Here is a 16797-nt window from a genome sequence, read left to right as displayed (position 1 = left end):
CTAAGATTTGCCACACAGGGCTCTGACTCCCCGACTTAAGCCAGACACTGCTCCTCCCCCAAACCAAATTGTCTATTAAAATTTTATTTGTTTTAACAGAGCATTCATCACCAAGGTCAGTGGTTACAACTAGGGTGATGGCAGACCACAGGCCTGGGCCCTTTGTTGGAGGTAATGAGTTTTCCTGAAAGCTAAAGGAAGGAGACTTCCCAATTTTCCAAATTTAGCCGTGCATAGTGAGAACTTTTCTGCATCTAGCTATGTACCGTCATGGACTCTGCTGAAATGTGGTATGTTGGCCATTATTATCAAGAACGCTGCTCAGACTGTAATGTAATGTTTTCTCCTTTGGTACTAATTGACGTAGAGGATACAAAGTGATTGAATGTCCTTGAGGACCTTTCCCTGACCTGCAAGAGTAACTACGGCACGGTGAAGCCACTTAGCCAGTTGGGTTTCCTTTCTCTTCTGAGTTCCAACCCTTCTGCCCTCTAGGTTCTCATGTGGAGTAGATAGGAGGTGAAAATAGATTAGAATTGGTTACTGTGACATTCTAGAAGACATGTTGAAGCACAACAAAGGGCTTGTCTACCTCCAGGGAGTCTAAACCCTCTCCCAGGGAAAGTCTCTGTTGTGTCACCCAACTGTGAGAATCCAGAAGAAGGCAAGACCCATGGCTTTATCTATCTATGGTTTACAGATAGAGGAACTGAGACCTTGAGAAACAAGGGCCTGCCACTGAGATAGGCTGCACATCTACAGCCAGAGACCAGATCTCTAAAGGCTCTCATCCAGACACTTGTCCAAATATCACACAAGAACTCTGCCTAACTGGACCACAATTTCCTTGAGCCTCTCATCTGGGCTGTGTGCATCTCTGCATGCCGTTTGCATCTAGCACAGAATCTGTAAGGACCTGGTGCAGTGGGTCATGTGCACAGCACAGACACAGCCGGCGACGTGATGACACCATAAAACTTATGGAACTGTTACAGAATCAGGTACCAGGAGTTGACCTGACGCTTCCCCTACAGGAATGACATGGGTGTCCTGTTAGGCTGCTGTGTGCACACCTGATCAGAAATAGATGTTTTTTTTTTCTCCTCAGAAGACAGGCTTGTGGTACATTCTTCACTGGTTTCTCTGAGAACCTGCTTTTGAGAAATAGTCACTGAACATTTACAGAGCCATGTGCTGGGTACACAGAGATGAGCTAGCCCTGAAATGGATTCTTTCCCTGGTGGAAAATGATCTAGTGGGAGACGAAAGAATAAAAAAGAACAAGAATAAAAATAGACCACCCCTCACGCAGACGGAGCGAGGCTAATCTCTGCCTGCTTCTAAGAAAATAAAAACAACACCGTACAATGAGACTTTGATGAAGCCTGAAAAAAATCTAAAACCCAACACGCTTTATTTTATTTTATCTCCGTGGATCTCAACTCCCAAATATCTGTGTTTCAAAAGGTAAGATTAGATACCATTAAGCCAGCCTGGCCAGCATTGATTTTAAAAACCCTCTTCTGTGCTTCAAAATTGAGGGGGTTGTGGACCTCTGTCAATCTCCTTGTTATCAGCTGGATCTCAGCCTGCCAGGAGCCGGCCCGCCTGATTCTCTATTCTAGCCACATCCCTCCAATCTTCTGGTTTCTGTCTATGATGTCTGTGTGGAACCATGAAGCAGCCAGTTAGGAATACTAACTTAAACCCTAGGCTGCTCTTCCTTCATGGAATTGGGTGGATTTGATATGATAACGAGATACAATTCAACATATGTACCTAACGGAAACGAAGAAGAAAAGATTTCTTTTGCTCACACTCTCAGATGGTTCAGTCCATAGCTTTGGCCAGCTGTCGGACCATCATGGCCATGGGAGCATATAGAAGAGCTTCTTCGCTTCAGGGTGGACAGGATGCAGAGAGTGGGTGAGGTCAATGGTATCCTTCTAGTGCCCTATTTTCTCCAGGTAGATTTTACCACCTATGGTTTCTGGTACCTTCCCAAATAGAGCCACGAGCTGAGGACCATGTAATTAACACATGAGCTTGTCGGGGGCATCTCATGTTCGAAGAGCAACAGTGGGTTTCATATCAGATGATGGCAGACTCCATACAATACCTTGCAGATTTCCCCTTCGGTGGCAACAGAAAGAGGTATTAAGGGATCCCAGAATGTAATTGACAAAGGCTTTCTGGGCCTCTCTCAAGGAATGAGCGCCCTCTCCCTTCTTTCTTTCCCTTCCCCATTCTTTACTTGATTTCTCAAACAAGCACATACTCTCTAGCAGGCACTGGATGAGGAGTCGGATGGCCAACATAGCACAGATCTATCTCTTGGTGAGCTTATGTGCAGCCGTCATAAAAGACACCACATGATAAGTATGAAGTGGTACTCAAGGGAGGCAGAACATTCCAGAAGAATGGGAGCTTGGTGGTCTGGTAGTGTTGCAGAGGGAGGTCCTCTTGAACCTAACTCCTCTTGTTGTGATGGACAACACACACACACACACACACACACACACACACACACACACACACACACACACACACCACCCTTTAAATCACCTGCATGATTATCATTGGGTACTAGGCAACTTTTCAAGTCCCATTTAAGGAGCCATTTCTATAACAAGGGATCTTTCTGGGATATTAACTCACTTTGTATAGAAGTTCCTCAAGGAGTTGTTCTGGCTTTGCTACCTTCGGGGTAGATAATGCCATGGGGGAGGAAATCAGATTAGCATGTCATATGTAAACCTCAAGCTTTCTGGGTCTCCTCTCGTGTATTTTGCTAACTCAACTTTATTGACTTAACACTTGTCTTTAAATTGACTCACTTAAAAACTTAAACGAATTTATCACAAAAGATATCTTTATATTGCTGCCATAAATAGAATAGCAATATCCCCTGCCCTAAATAGAAGGTAATAGCAAGAATAAATACAATTAAATTGTTGGCCGCTGTCCTGTTCAGGGGCTTGCTTTATCGGGAAGAGCAGATGGGTTTTAAAAGGCTCCCCTATACTTAACATCCATCATCCCTAGAGCCCACCCCTCTCCATTCCAGACAGTGGTGTTTGGGATTAGACTACAGGCTGGGCAGGCCACCAAATCTGCTGAGGAAACCCCAGACCTCTGGAGGGACTATTACTGAACGTGCCAACTGTGAAGCAAGGCCATTTGCTATGTGAATGATCGCAGCCAACCAGCTCGCAAGGGCTTCAGTAAGGCGGAGGTGTGCTTTGCTTCTCCAGAAATTTTCATCTGGTACTGAAGGCTGTGTCTGGACACAGTGGGGTCTCTAAAAATTCCTAAATCAGGTCATCCTTTGATGACCTTTGGTGACGATTCCTTGTGGTTTTATCTCATGGCCCAGGAACATGGCCAGCTAGACTCTGAAAAATTTCAGGTCCCTTTTTATGACTTTATAAGGCAATTATTGTTCTTAGGTTTTAGTTACCTGTCCATCAAATTGCTCTTGCAGGGTGTGTGTGTATGTGTGTGTGTGTGTGTGTGTGTGTGTGTGTGTGTGTGGTCACTATAGCACACTCATGGAGGTCAGAAGATAGCCTCTCCTGCCTCCCTTCACCACCAACCTTATTTGAACTGGTCTTTTTTGTTGTTTGCCAGTGCATACCCATAGCCTACAAGTTTCTGGAAATTCTCTTATCTCTGCCACCCATCCCGCTGTAGCAGCACTGGGATTAGAGATGTGTGCACTGCCCTTGGTTTTACCTGGGTCCTAGGGATTCAAACCCAGGTCCTCAAGCCTGTGTGATAAGCAGTTGTCCCACTGAGCCGTCTCTCCAGTATGTCTTGCGGTGTCTTTATAATAAATGTGTGGACAACATAAAGAGCTCCTCACAATACACAAGGGCATTCCCACTTGCGTCTGTAATGAGTTACTTTTTTTTTAACATTCACTTTAATTAACGTTTTGCATTAACATTTTAACATTCATTAACATTTTTTAAAACATTCGCTCTAGGACAATTCCTTGACGGACAGTGGAGATACATAGGCAAACTCTCCCTGGTGAGTAGGGCCAGGGTCACTGCAGAAGGCTGAGAAAGAAAGCGGTTGCACTCACGTATCCTTTACTGACAGAGACATACCTGCGAAAAGCATCCTTAAGCACTGTTGTGTGAATGCTACCAAGAGTTCTTCAAACATGGATGGTGCAGCCTTCCATCAGCTGACTGTGTGCTAAATGGCCTATTGCTCCGAGGACCAAACACCATGTTCCTGTACAGTGTACTTACTACAGGCCTCAAAATGGTATGCATTTTTTTTTACCCAAACATAGGAAAGGCATATTATGTTTCAGCTCCATTATAATCTTAGGGAGCTACTCTGGCATATGCAGTTTAAGATTGAGCAAAACATCCTATCATGGGGTGTGGCTATGCTCCCACAGGTTGCGTGTGTATGCACATTGTTTGAGCCTCGTTACAAGGCAGACACAGCCTTAGGTGGCTTGAGGTTCAGCATGTCTGCCAGACCTCCAGACGACACCCAGAGTTGCTGGTTTAAGGACCATACGTTGAATGAAAAGGCCACAGACCAGTGTCTAATTCCTGACCCTCGGAGGCCCTGACAGTGATAGGATATCCTGGAACTTGTCCAAGATGCAAATTCCCAGTCCTTAGGCTCTCTGGGGTGGAGCTCAACTATCTGCTTTGGACAAGCCTTTGAAGCAATTCTGATGCTCTTTCCAGTCTGAGAATGACTTCATAAACCTCATACCTTCCAGAAGCCATATTAACTCATATTCCCATCTTCTTGCAGGTATGCGTAGTGTGAGACCCCAATTTTCTTAGTCTTTCTGTTGCCAAATCGGAAGATCAGATTTGAGGCTCTTGTCAAGTTCACTCTTGAGGGGAAGAAAAGGCAGTTTCAAGACTACCCCACTGTAGAAGAGCGAGGGAGAGCAGCGAGCCGCACAGGATGGTGGTTGGGCGGGCTCTGAGGAGCCTTCTCTTTCCTCCTTGAGTGTTTATGGGAACCTAGGGACTTCTCCACTGAATTTAGACAGGCGGGTAGGCCAGCAAGGATTTACATCAATGGTCACACAGAAAAGTGTGGGCTTGTACATTCCGTAGTCCTAAATCCAGGAGTTAAGGACTTGGGCCACATCCAGCAAGTCTGTCCAAACGCACTCTCACAGCAGTGAAGTGCATTTTCTAATTCTGTGTCTCTGCCACTCCCCCTCCCATTATTGCCTCTCTCCCATGCTTCTTGGCTCCGTATCATTTCCTAAATGAAATAACCCTCTCATTGACGTCGCTTTGTTAAAACCGCACAATGCTCTTAAAATAAACCAGCGTGCCCCAGCACCCACCAAGCGTTCTCCCGTGTGTGTGTGTGTGTGTGTGTGTGTGTGTGTGTGTATGTTTTCAAAAGTTGAAGTACAACATGTGCAACATCTACCGTTTTACCCTCGTTTAACTGTTCTATTCAGTGGCGTTAAGTACATTTCTGATTGCTATGCAATCTTCTCTGCTATCCCTCTATGGAACCCCTTTCATCTTGCAAAAGGGGAAACTTATACTAATTAAATAGTAATTCTTTATTCTCTTCCCATTGACGGTGGCCACCACCATTCTCCTGGGAATCTGGCTGGTTTGAGGAATCGAGCAGTGGCTGCCTTTTTCTGACCGCATTACTTCGCTTAGTTTAATGGCATCAAAGTTCAGCTATGTTGGACAGCGCATGTGTCAGAAGTTTCTTCCTTGTTGAGGCTGAATAGCATTTCATTACATATGTCATCATTCGTCCGTCAGTGGATATGGGCTGCTCCTACCGATGGCCATTGTGCATGGTGGGTCTATGAACAGTGGCATTACTGTTTCAGTCTCTGCTTTCAATTTTATAAACTTTTCGGGGATTTTACTTATTTTTCTTTATTTGTATGCATGTTTTGCTTGCATAGGTGTCTGTGTACCTTATCTGTGTTTACCTATAGAGGCCAAAAGAGGGAGTCGTATTCTCTAGAATTGGACTTGAAGATGGCTGTGAGCTGCCATGTTGGCGATGGGACTTGAACCTGGGTCTGCTGGAAGAACAGCCAGTGCTCTCAAAAACTGAGCCATTTCTCTAGCCCCTCCATAAATGAGACTGTTAGATTAGATAGCATGGAATCTGTATTAGGGTTTTGGGAGGAACTGCCCTATCGCTTTCTATAGTGGCCACAGTTTCCATATTTTGTCATTTGCAGTTTGCATAATCGGGAGAATACTGTGTCTTAGGAAACCGGGCTTCAGAAAAGTGGGGACTTTTGTTTGAGGACACAGGTAATAAGTGTTTCACCACAGCCAAGCATCCTCACTGCCCGGTGCTAGCTCCTTACTGATACAGAGGTAGAGGCTGATGTCCTGCTCCAGTAAGACATTGCAGAAGTAAGGCTCTGAGTGGCCTTGCACATCTGGAAGAGATGTGTATGAAGCCCTAAGTCTTCACTCTGTGGGGCTAGAGCCACAGAATGGTAGGCTATGGAAAGCACTGTAAACTGTGGCTGTTTCCACATGCATCCAGGATCTTTTCGGGAGGCCTTTTGTAAGCATGTCCAGACACAGACTGGAGTTCCTCCCACCTTACTTTTTGATTCTCATAGATAAACATTTTGATTAGGACGTTAGTCTGGATATCTTGCATAGTTCACTTGAAAGTCAAGTTCTAGGAATGTAGTTAGAGGCCCTTTGTGACCTATGGAAACATCAAGCTGAAGTCACCTGCCCCATCAAGCTCACTCTCTCCAGACACAATATGCCTTTGCCTCTATATTTAGACTGTCTTGGCACACATCGTGAAAGAAGGTACGAGTTACCCTAGGTATCGCTCCCCTGAATGAGGCCAACAGTCTTAGCCTAGAAACTAGAGATAAGGAAACCTTACAGCAAGTGCTCAGGTCTTACTGGGCAGAGTCCTGGTGTGTCTGCCCTTTCTTCTGCTTCTGCTGAAATGCCAGCCCTCAGCGATGTCACCTCAGTGCTAGGAGACTACAGATGGTCAGTGAGGCCCTCCTACAGACTCAGAAGTTTCCAGTATCCTTTTACCAACCCACAGTATGGCATAGAAAGTGGAACGGAGTGTCGAGTGCTAGAGTAGAGGGTATAAAAAAAGTACCAAAAGTTAACAGAGTGCAGTGGGGCAGGGCCAGGGCCAGGGCCAGGGCCAGGTAAACACAGGTCCTCTTACTTGTGTCCTGGGATCACTCTAAGCCTTTATTGCTTATCTGCAGATGGACAAAGACCAGAGTTGCAATACCTATTGAGGTTTGGTGTGAGCTCTTGGAGAAGGTGTCAGGCCCGGAAAAGTGAGACTTCCTGGGATGAGGCATCTCCCTGCTGAAGCCCATCCTCTCCCAGACAGGAATCTTTCCTTACCAGGTTCCATTGGCCTGGGGCAGGCAGTTGACAACACAGCCCTTCAGTTCCTCATCAGAAGAAAACTCCTCTAGGCCTTAATCATGTGTATTGTTTCCTCTTCTCTCAGTGACTCATTCTCCTCTACCCCTAACTAACACCATTTTCCAGAGCCATTCTGATGAGAGGAGCTCTGGGCAGAAGGTTGTTGGAGGGGAGGCAAAGGCAGTGGCATTCTAAAGCTGGCCCTCCATTCTGTATGGACCATTCCTGCTCTCATGGCCTACTATGTCTTGGGCTCCAGCACACTGTCCCTGAAGGCCTCCCCCAGCCTTGCTGAGTATGTACAGTCCTCTGTCACAGCCCTTGGTGTTTCGGGGACTTCTTCCTTGGAGATTAGAGCATTTATTTCCTTACTGGAGGCTGCTTCATGTGTCACTTTTGGATAGTTCCTGTCATCTGGAGCCAGGGTTCCAATTTCACTTCACTAGCTATGTGACTCTTGATGAATTATTTGATAGCTATGTGCCTCAGTTTCCTCATCTGTACAATAGGGGTAACAATCACATCAACCCTATATTGCTTGTGAGATCTAATACCCATAAAATGACTTTGGTGTTATTGTCTGTTGTTGCCTTTCCCTTGGAGAAAAGAACTGTGTGCAGGGGTCCTGGGGGAGGCAGTGTCTTCCAGTATGGTCCCCACCATGGATCTTTAGGACCCAGATCCCAGCATATAAGATCTTAAAAGCTGGTAACATTTTTTAAAAAATACCAACAAGTCAAAAAAAAAAACCCAAAAACTTGGGCTTTACAGGCATTGGTTCTCAACCTGTTTAGCCAAGGAAGAGGATTATTGGGACAATTACAAATGGTTTTTTAAAAGCATGGTCATCTTAGTAGCCAAAAGAAAAAGAAAGCAGAGACTCCAGATATAGACCCTCCGAGCCAATGACAGCTGGGACTGAAAACTGCCTAACTGTTCTGGCTACATTGTAGCTTTTTCTTTCTTCTTCTTTGTTGTTCCCTTTTGTATCCTTTGTCCTTTCTGCACATCAGCATTTGGGGACCACTGGTCAGAGGGACGGTCTGGATCTCCAAGCTGTGGATTTAGAAGCTAAAGGAGCAGGGATTGCACCCCTGAAGCTTGAAGGGGGACTGAAGAGCAGAGCAGAATCTGGGGTTCCTCAGACAATAGCAAGAAAGCGCCTGGGAAATCCCCTTGACAGAGCGAGAGCCTCTCTCTTGCAATGCAGATTTACAACTCACACAGCAAGCAAGGCGTGATGCAGGATTTTCCAGGGAAACAAATCAGCTCCCCCAAGTGCTCGCAAGTGTGTCAGGAGGAACACAGCTGCCCGCGTGTAATGCAGACGCGACACGGCTCTCCTTGGTTGAAGCGGTTCTTGATTCTCTCCACACTGCTGTGAAGTAGGTGACAGCTGAAGCTGAGCAAATTCAGGGACAAACAGGTCCCGTCAGGACACTGGACAGTCTCCTGGCTGGGTGATGAATTGCGGGCAACTGGGGAGAATTTAAAACCAGCCCAGCTGCCACCTAGGAGAGTGACTAATCTCAACACTTAAGGATGAGACTAACACCACAGAGATAGCAAGCAAGACCCAGACTGTCAGACAGACAGCCACTGGGGATGTCACTCTGGCAGACCTTCAGGGACGGACCTGTCTCCATCACCCCCCTCCCACCAGCAGGAGACAGCCATCAGCTCACTGGGCTGTGGAGTTCCTGCTATCCTGCCATCTGCCTGTCTAACTCAGTTTTGCTCCAGGCAGCTGTGAGATCTGATCCTCCTGAGCTTATCTAGATCCACGCAGCGTCCCCAGCCTTGAGTGGTCATCACGAGCCTCTGGCCTGACAGTGTTTTAAAAATAAAACGCTGATTTCAAATGCCCCATAAAGAACATTTGGCGATAGCATACATGCGTGGGACCTTGTATTCCTATGTGGGCCATGTCTCAAAGGTGTCCCTTTCAGTGTCCTTCCCAGACTGTACCTTTCATGCTGCACATGGCAGAAATGCCTCCACTCTCTCACCAAGTGGAGGTGTTGTTTAACTGTTAGCTGAACAGTGGGGATCTTTTGAGACTAGGATCCAATTGCCAATCCCTAAGCCTGGAGTTTGTTCATTCAATAAAAAAAGCCCCGAACAAAACAAAAACCTTTATGGGCTTCATTATCTACCAGGCATTTCCATCCTGGGGCCCTGGGCTATATGCGTCCCAGGATAGCTATGAATGCAGCTCACTACAAACCAGTACACTAACTTAAAACATTGTGACTTTAAAAAAACGATTTGTTTCGGTAACTTGATTAAGTGGTTCTTGAGGGTGGACTTGTAGTTGGCAATGTCATTTTGCAACGTCAAAAGGCTGGGCATTCCTGGATCATATATTTCTCACAAGGAGCTGGTGACAGAGGAGAAATAAAATGTAACTGTGAGCTCTGTCTCCATAAGATGCTGGCATGATGGGATACTCAAAGTGCACCCTGGGTGAGCAATGAAGGAAGAGCGAGAGTGGGCAGGGTGGTTGGGAAGGTGGTGCTAAGGAGGTGGTGGCCAAGTAGTGAGGAGACATGGGCCTGGGAAGGGGGCAAGAAGAACAGGAAGGCCAGTGTATATCAGGAGTCCCGGAAAGGAGGATTGGCATGTGCAAAGATAAAGAGATGGGCGACTATGGAATAATCTAGAAAGACGTGAGCAATATCGAATGGAGCAGGTTGAACCTGTGGGAGAAGCCATGGCTCAGGCATAGACATGGACATCCATTCTCTGCTCTGAGAAGTCAGTGCTTTTCTAGAATCCCACTCTTCGACAAGTATTTATAATTTTCATTTTCAACATTCCCAGTTTGTAAAAATCCAAACAGTTTTTTTTTTTTTAAACCTAGCAACTCTGTACTACAAGGGGAAAGAGGCTATGCACACTGAATTGGTTTCCAAGACGGATATCCATTTACAATTTAAATTTGATGATAGAACAGTTGGCATCAAGGACTAGGAGCGAGGGAGTTAAAACCAGAACGTCTTTCTCTTCTATTTTATCTTTTAATTGTGTTTATGCTTGGGTGAACTATACTAGGATGGAGGAGGGAAAAAACGGACCCCTCCCCCAACAAAGGGACCACCTTGAATAAACACGGACTCTTGTCACGGAGCACAGGATGCAACTGCCCCAGGCCATGTTCTCCACATCCGCTCAGACTCCTCTCAAAAGTGTATTTCACCTTGTCTTTCCTGGATGGCGCGAGTCACTCATGGATCCAGTCGCAGTGATGGGCAGATCTAGCCCCTCCTCCTCCTCTGTCACTTTCCCAGACGTGACCTGACATTTAATAGGGTGCTAGGACCCTGGCATAATGTGCTAGATGGCATCAATTCTGGCCAGTCTGATATGCATTCTAACATATCAGTGTCAGAGATGGATCGGTTGTTAAATATCTTCACAATCACCCCTGCTCTGGATACCTGTGCGTAATCAGAGAAGTCTGATTCAGTTGCCATAGGAATCTCATTTGCAAGAGAATGACAGAGCCATCTCCTCCTGAAGATTTAGTCCACAGTCTGCCTGACCTCTGGCCTATGTAGACCTAGTACTTCATTACTAGCAAATTAACTCAGAGCTTTGGTTTCCTTACTGATAAACTAGGGGTGGCAGCACTGAGGATGGAGAGGGTGATGGGTCAGTGAACACGGGCTTCAAGGTAGTCAGCATGGGCCAGAAACACAGAGCTCAATGAACAGTAGTAGTTCTTGGTGCCACTGGTTGCTGGCCATTGGGGTACTGCACAGACAGAATACGTTAATGTCTTGGAACTTCGAAACTCTCACAGTTCATGCTAACCATCATTACCAACCCCCTTAGTGCCACAAGAGGCATCGTTAGGACCCCCAACTACTTATTTGTCTTTCAAACAGAGTTGCAGAACTCTCTTACAGTTATAATGGCTCATCTGGTGACTGGGGTATTGGATGACAACTCGTATAAGTCTGCCTTGCATGGAAGCAACTATAACATGACTTAAATATTTGATATTACATTAAACCAAGCACAACTGATAAAAGAGGGAGCTGTTTCTAGAGGAGGAGCCCTTTGTGGCCTGGGGACCTCTGAGAGGCACCTTGCCTAAGGATGTTGTGTGCCTAACCTGTGCTAGACGGGGGAAATTTGTACCTTCTGAATGCCCAGGAGAGAACCAGAATAACTCAGTTTACCTAGCAGGTATGTCAAAGCTGCAGGCCCCATACACACCAAGAGAGCTATGAATGTAGTCTACTGTAAAATTGCAAATGTAGTGAAAACACTATTGGGTTTTTGTTTGTTTGTTTGTTTGTTTTTGGTAACTAAAGAGCATATTGTGAACTTTGTAGATGATAACTCCATGTCACAGTATCTAAAGGTTGAACGTGCCTGATACAATGTGGGCCAACTGACCAAAAAACCCGGGAGGTGCTGGGGGTGGGGGTGGGGTTGTAGGTCTCTTTCACCAAAGCCCCATTGAATCTCAGAACTTGAATGTGCTCCTTGGTTCCCAGAGAGCATGGATGGGCGGGCACCTTGCAGAGAGTCTGTCTCATTACACTTCCTTTTCTCTTACAGTCCTGTATGAATGACCAGAGTGTCAAGAGTGGAACTCTGGAGACAATCACTCAGAAGAAGAGATGTCTCTTAGAAGCTTTACCCCTGGCCACAGGACATTTAATGCTTGGGTTAGGTCAGGACCACTGAAGCCACCAATCTAAAATCTCATTTTCTAAGAAAGAATTGAAAGTTTGGAAGAATGGGTCTGTAGGGTGTGGGGTGTGTGTGTGTGTGTGTGTGTGTGTGTGTGTGTGTGTGTGTGTGTGTGAGAGAGAGAGAGAGAGAGAGAGAGATTTACTTACTTTTTTCTTTTTAAAATTGGATATTTTTTTATTTATATTTCAAATGTTATCCCCTTTCCTGGTTTCCCGTCCATAACCCTCCTATCCCATCCCCCTTACTGTCCATTTCTTAGTCCCAGGAAAACTTATCCCCAAAGTGACCCTGTCTGTCTTTCTTGCCTGACCAGTAGATCTCAGGATCACACTTTCTACCCCTTCCAGAATCAGACCTTTTTGGACAGGGCCACGATTCTCTCTGGTGCATAATTTGTTACCTTCCCCAGCACAGGTAGCAAGGGGTGGTGCGAAAGCACTGTGGTCCTGAGTAGGACCCAATGCCTTCCTAGGAAGCATAACACAAAGGAGACAGAGTTCTCTTGACACCCCCAAATCTGTGTCAGGTCACTTACCCACACCAAACATCTGAGGTGGCTCCAAGGATAAATGACTGTGTTGAAACTTCACTCCTTATCAGAAAGATAAGTGCGATTCCTAGGTCTGTCCCACATTGTTCTTTCCTTCTCTACACATGGAAAACACAGTGAGCCTCCTAACCTACAGATTAAACAGATCGGGCTGACTGCAAAGAGAACTGGGCTATTGATACCAACCACGTGGCATGGAGACTCCATCAAACTAGGAGACAGTGTTGATGATTGACCAAGCTAAAGTCCAGCCCAAAGACAAGAGTCTACAGAGGATGCTATAGAAGATGTCGGTGTGGGCTAGGCGACCGTTTTCGTGCTAGGATCAGTCCAGGTAAGGGAGGGAGGGAGACTCAGGGATCCCCAGGTGAAACATGATAGATATGCTCACAGCACAAGAGTCCTGAGTTTGCAATACACACTTTATATGTAAATGCTCCTGTGGAAACTTCTGACTGCCTGCTGGAAGAATTTGACTGTGGAAAGTGGAGGCTTCAACATGCCTTTGGCAGGAAGGGGAGACACCACGTGTAACTGATCTTCTCGTTGCATTTTAAAAATTAAAAGTCCCTGGCACATAGAAGATACTCGGTAAAAAGTTCAGCAAACTGACGAGCAGGGGTGCCTATTCACGGAAGTGGGAGCATATGTACACACACACACACACACACACACACACACACACACACACACACACACACACACACACACAAAACAAGTAGGCATCAGAGGGTCCTTCCTTTTCCCTCACCGTCAAAGTCACCCAGTGGTCTAGGACAGGCAGAGACCTGGGAGCGCTGAAGGTTCGCCTTCCATTATCTCAGAATGTGATTTCTGTTCCGACCACACACCCGGAGAGCAGCTATGGGAAAATAGTTTGTTTCTGTCTCTGCTGAGGAGTTGGCGGCACAGAGTGTATTAACTGAGCATTAGTGAAAGTTTTCGGAGTTCTTGGGGAAACCGAGGATGAGAGGAATGATGCAGAGAGGGCCCTTGGAGCATAGTCGTGTCCAGAGAATAATTTGTGGGGTTACAGAAAGGGACAGTGGTAAAGAGAATGCAAAGAGCAGGAAGAGGCACCTGCCTGCGGGTTAGGGTCCCTAGGGCCTCAACATCTTGGATTCTGGACTTTCTCTGTTTTGGAGGAGTCTGAAGGCAGGACCCATCCCTCTGTTCGTGTGGATAATGAAGTTGGACAAAGGAGGGGCACACGCAGCACAGGACGTTTATGAGCTTGGCTCCTCGCTAATCCCACAGAGGATCAGATCCCCATCCTGTGCTCTCAGGGACCTCACCCTTTTACTGAAGGCTACCTCAGAACCTTACTACCTTCCTACATGTCCACCACGGTTTGGAGGCTCCGGACATGGGTCAGGCTCCGCGTGCAGAAGACTGTAGGTTTGGGAGGCAGCCTCAGCCCACCGGACACCCTAATGGTGCGCCTGGCTCCGTTGAGAGAGCGCATTCCAAGAAGTCCGGAACCAGGAGCAGCTGGAGGTTGTGGTCCCGCCCACCTCTAAAGAGACAGGGACAAGCTGAGAACGCGCGCTCCTGGGGACTCCGAAGCCCACCAGGAGGCATTGGAGACTTTCCTACAACCTCTCAGGGTCTTGGTGCCGGCTGTGAGCACTCAGTAACCTGGGGTCGCCTGGGGCGTCGTAGGGTGGGCAGAGCACCCAAAGCCAGCGGAAAGCCTGGGTCTCCAACCCCGCGCGCCACACCTTTAGCGGTGCCACCCCCCCACGCCGGGATCCTGGGTTGGCCGGCGGGCGGCGTGGGTGCGTACCGGTGTGTGCAGGGCACATTCCCCTTCCCAGGAGCCGGTGCAGAGCCCTCCTCACTCAGCTCCCGCCAGGGGATTCCCCTCCCCCAGCTCAGAGATCCCCCGCGCGCCCCCTGCCCACTTTGCCAAGGCGAGAAAGCGGCCGAGCTGGAGACAAAGAAACTCCTGCCTGCCTCCACTCTCTGTCCTTCCACCCGCCCGAGACACTCCCCGGCGCCCTCCCTCGACCCCGGCGACACCGAGAGCACACACGCCGAGGAAAGGGACCAGGGAACAGGGAGCAGGGTGGGCGAGTCCGCTTTCCCCACGCCGCGCGGCTACAGCTGCCCATGCACCCCGCCCGGGGACGCCCCTCGGCAGCCGCGCCCCCATCATCCACTCCCTAAAGCGTCCCGGGTCCCTGACACTGCCACCCCAGCCCAAACCGCCAGCACTATCCCTCCAGCTGAGCGACAGGGGGGCGCGGCGCACACAAAGCGGATGGGGAGTAAGGAGCCCAGGGGAGAAAGAGATCCCGCCGGGACTCGGGGCTCGGGCTTCGGGCGGCTATTTACCCGATTTCTTCTTCGATCTCTGAGATGTCTGCGAAGATGAGGAAGACCACGAGCAGCGTGAGCGCGGCCAGCATCCAGCTCCGGAACTGCAGCTGCATGGTGGGGTCGGTGCCCTCCGGGACCCGCGCGCGGGCCGGGGCGAGGAGCTGGGGCTGGAGGAGCCTCCGCGCTCCACGCGCAGCGGGGCACACACCCTGCGCTCCGGGCGAGTCCGGGCCGGCGGCGGCCAAGGCGACAGCAGCAGCAACAGACAAGGGTTGCTCTGGCGCGGCGAGCCCGCTCGCTCTCTCTCGGCTCCTGCCCGCCCCTCCCCTCCCCTCCCTCCTCCTCCCCTTCCCCCGCCCCGCACTGGGCTCCAGGCGCAGTTTGACAGCTTTGCTCCGCGCCTTGCCTGGTCTCCTCCCACTAACTCCAGCGGCCACCCACCCGCCTTTGCTTTTGCTGCCCGGGGAAGGCTCAGGGAGCTTGCCACTCCCGGCCTAGGAAGGCTGGGCTCGGGCCATCGAAAGCGGAGACTGAGCTGAGCCGAGACAACTCCGAGCACTGGGGCTGCCTGGCAAACGCCTTCGTCGCTCGCTCTTTGTCCAGCGCCCTCGCTTCCTCTCAAAGTTTTCCGACACAAAGACTAACACCTGGGGACGGTCTCTGGCGCGCGGCGAGGAGGCGGTTTCCTCTGGGCTATGTTTCAGCAGCTGATGAATTGGGAGGGGAAGTGGGAGAGAGGAGGGGAGAAGAAATGGCTAAGAGAGGCCAACTTCACCAGAGATGCTCCTGGCAATTTGTGGGCTAGGTGCTCAGCTTGCAAAGCACCATCTTCTCTACGGGCGGTCATTTCTGTCCATTTACAGACCCAAGCCGGGAAAGCCTGGAGCCTGGAGTTGTTTGAAGTCATGGCTAGAACCTGAGAATCCCCATAGTTACTGCTCTACTTCCAATAGCAGGCATAGTACCCACATTGTGGCTCGTGCTGTACGTTCTTCGTCTCCTTAGCTCTTGCTCTCTTCTGGTCTAATCAATAAACCCCTGGAGTCCTATCATGATCAAAAGGTCTTCTAGAAAAATACAGTTCCCACAAAGGGAGATGCCCCTTCCCCCCACTGCATAAGGAACTATTTCCCTGCTTCAGATGCTTTAGCTCGCTTTACGTTTTGCTCTGCTGCGTTAAGTGGGAAGGGCCCATTCATTAAGTTTTACTAGAATTAGATTACAACACACACACACACACACACACACACACACACACACACACACACACACACACACACGGCCCTGGATGTAACTTTTCAGAAGCCAGATCATCCTTTGGCTGATGAAAGGTTCCCGGAGTTTGATTGTGGGTGGGGGCAGTTAGGAATGTCCATGTAATGTCCTGCTGTCTGGGAAGTACAGGTAAGTGAACAGAGAGGGCAGGTTGACTGTGCTCCAGAATAACTCTTGAGGGGCTAGTAGTACCCAAGTCTCTTCCAGCCAAGGTGTAAAGATCTAGAGAGCTTTCCATCCTTCTCTTCAGGGAACACGCTATGGTGACCAGAATCCTTTGGTCTCTTTGGGAGTAAATGGAAACATGAAGGAGCGGTCTCTGCAGGAGGTCTGCTGGATTTTGTTGTTGTTTTTATTTTTATTGTTGTTGTCTGTGGTGGTAGTGGTAGTGGTGGGATTCGGGACGAGCATTCCCCTGCAGGAAGAGCCTCTATCCCCTGCCTGCTGACAGGATAAGGAAGCAGCCTTGGTAAAGTTCTTCAGGGGTCTCCTCTAAGTGCCAGTAGCAGTTGTCTCTTTCCCAGAGGTGGG

The 16797-nt window shown here is 48.5% G+C and overlaps 1 protein-coding gene across 2 annotated transcripts in view; it reads right to left on the bottom strand.

Moving 5' to 3' along the window:
- St8sia2 (ST8 alpha-N-acetyl-neuraminide alpha-2,8-sialyltransferase 2) overlaps positions 1–15288 on the bottom strand; it is a 72901-nt gene extending 57613 nt beyond the window's left edge. For both annotated transcript variants that reach the window (XM_032893409.1, XM_032893410.1), the window contains exon 1: positions 15007–15288. In XM_032893409.1, coding sequence (XP_032749300.1) covers positions 15007–15104 — 98 coding nt within the window. In that variant the 5' untranslated portion in view covers positions 15105–15288. The remainder of the gene's footprint in view (positions 1–15006) is intronic.
- Between the last annotated feature and the right edge of the window lie 1509 nt (positions 15289–16797).

Source organism: Rattus rattus, chromosome 2 (assembly GCF_011064425.1).
Source record: "Rattus rattus isolate New Zealand chromosome 2, Rrattus_CSIRO_v1, whole genome shotgun sequence".
Taxonomy (NCBI): Eukaryota; Metazoa; Chordata; class Mammalia; order Rodentia; family Muridae; genus Rattus; species Rattus rattus.
This window is presented reverse-complemented; position numbering and strand designations above follow the sequence as displayed.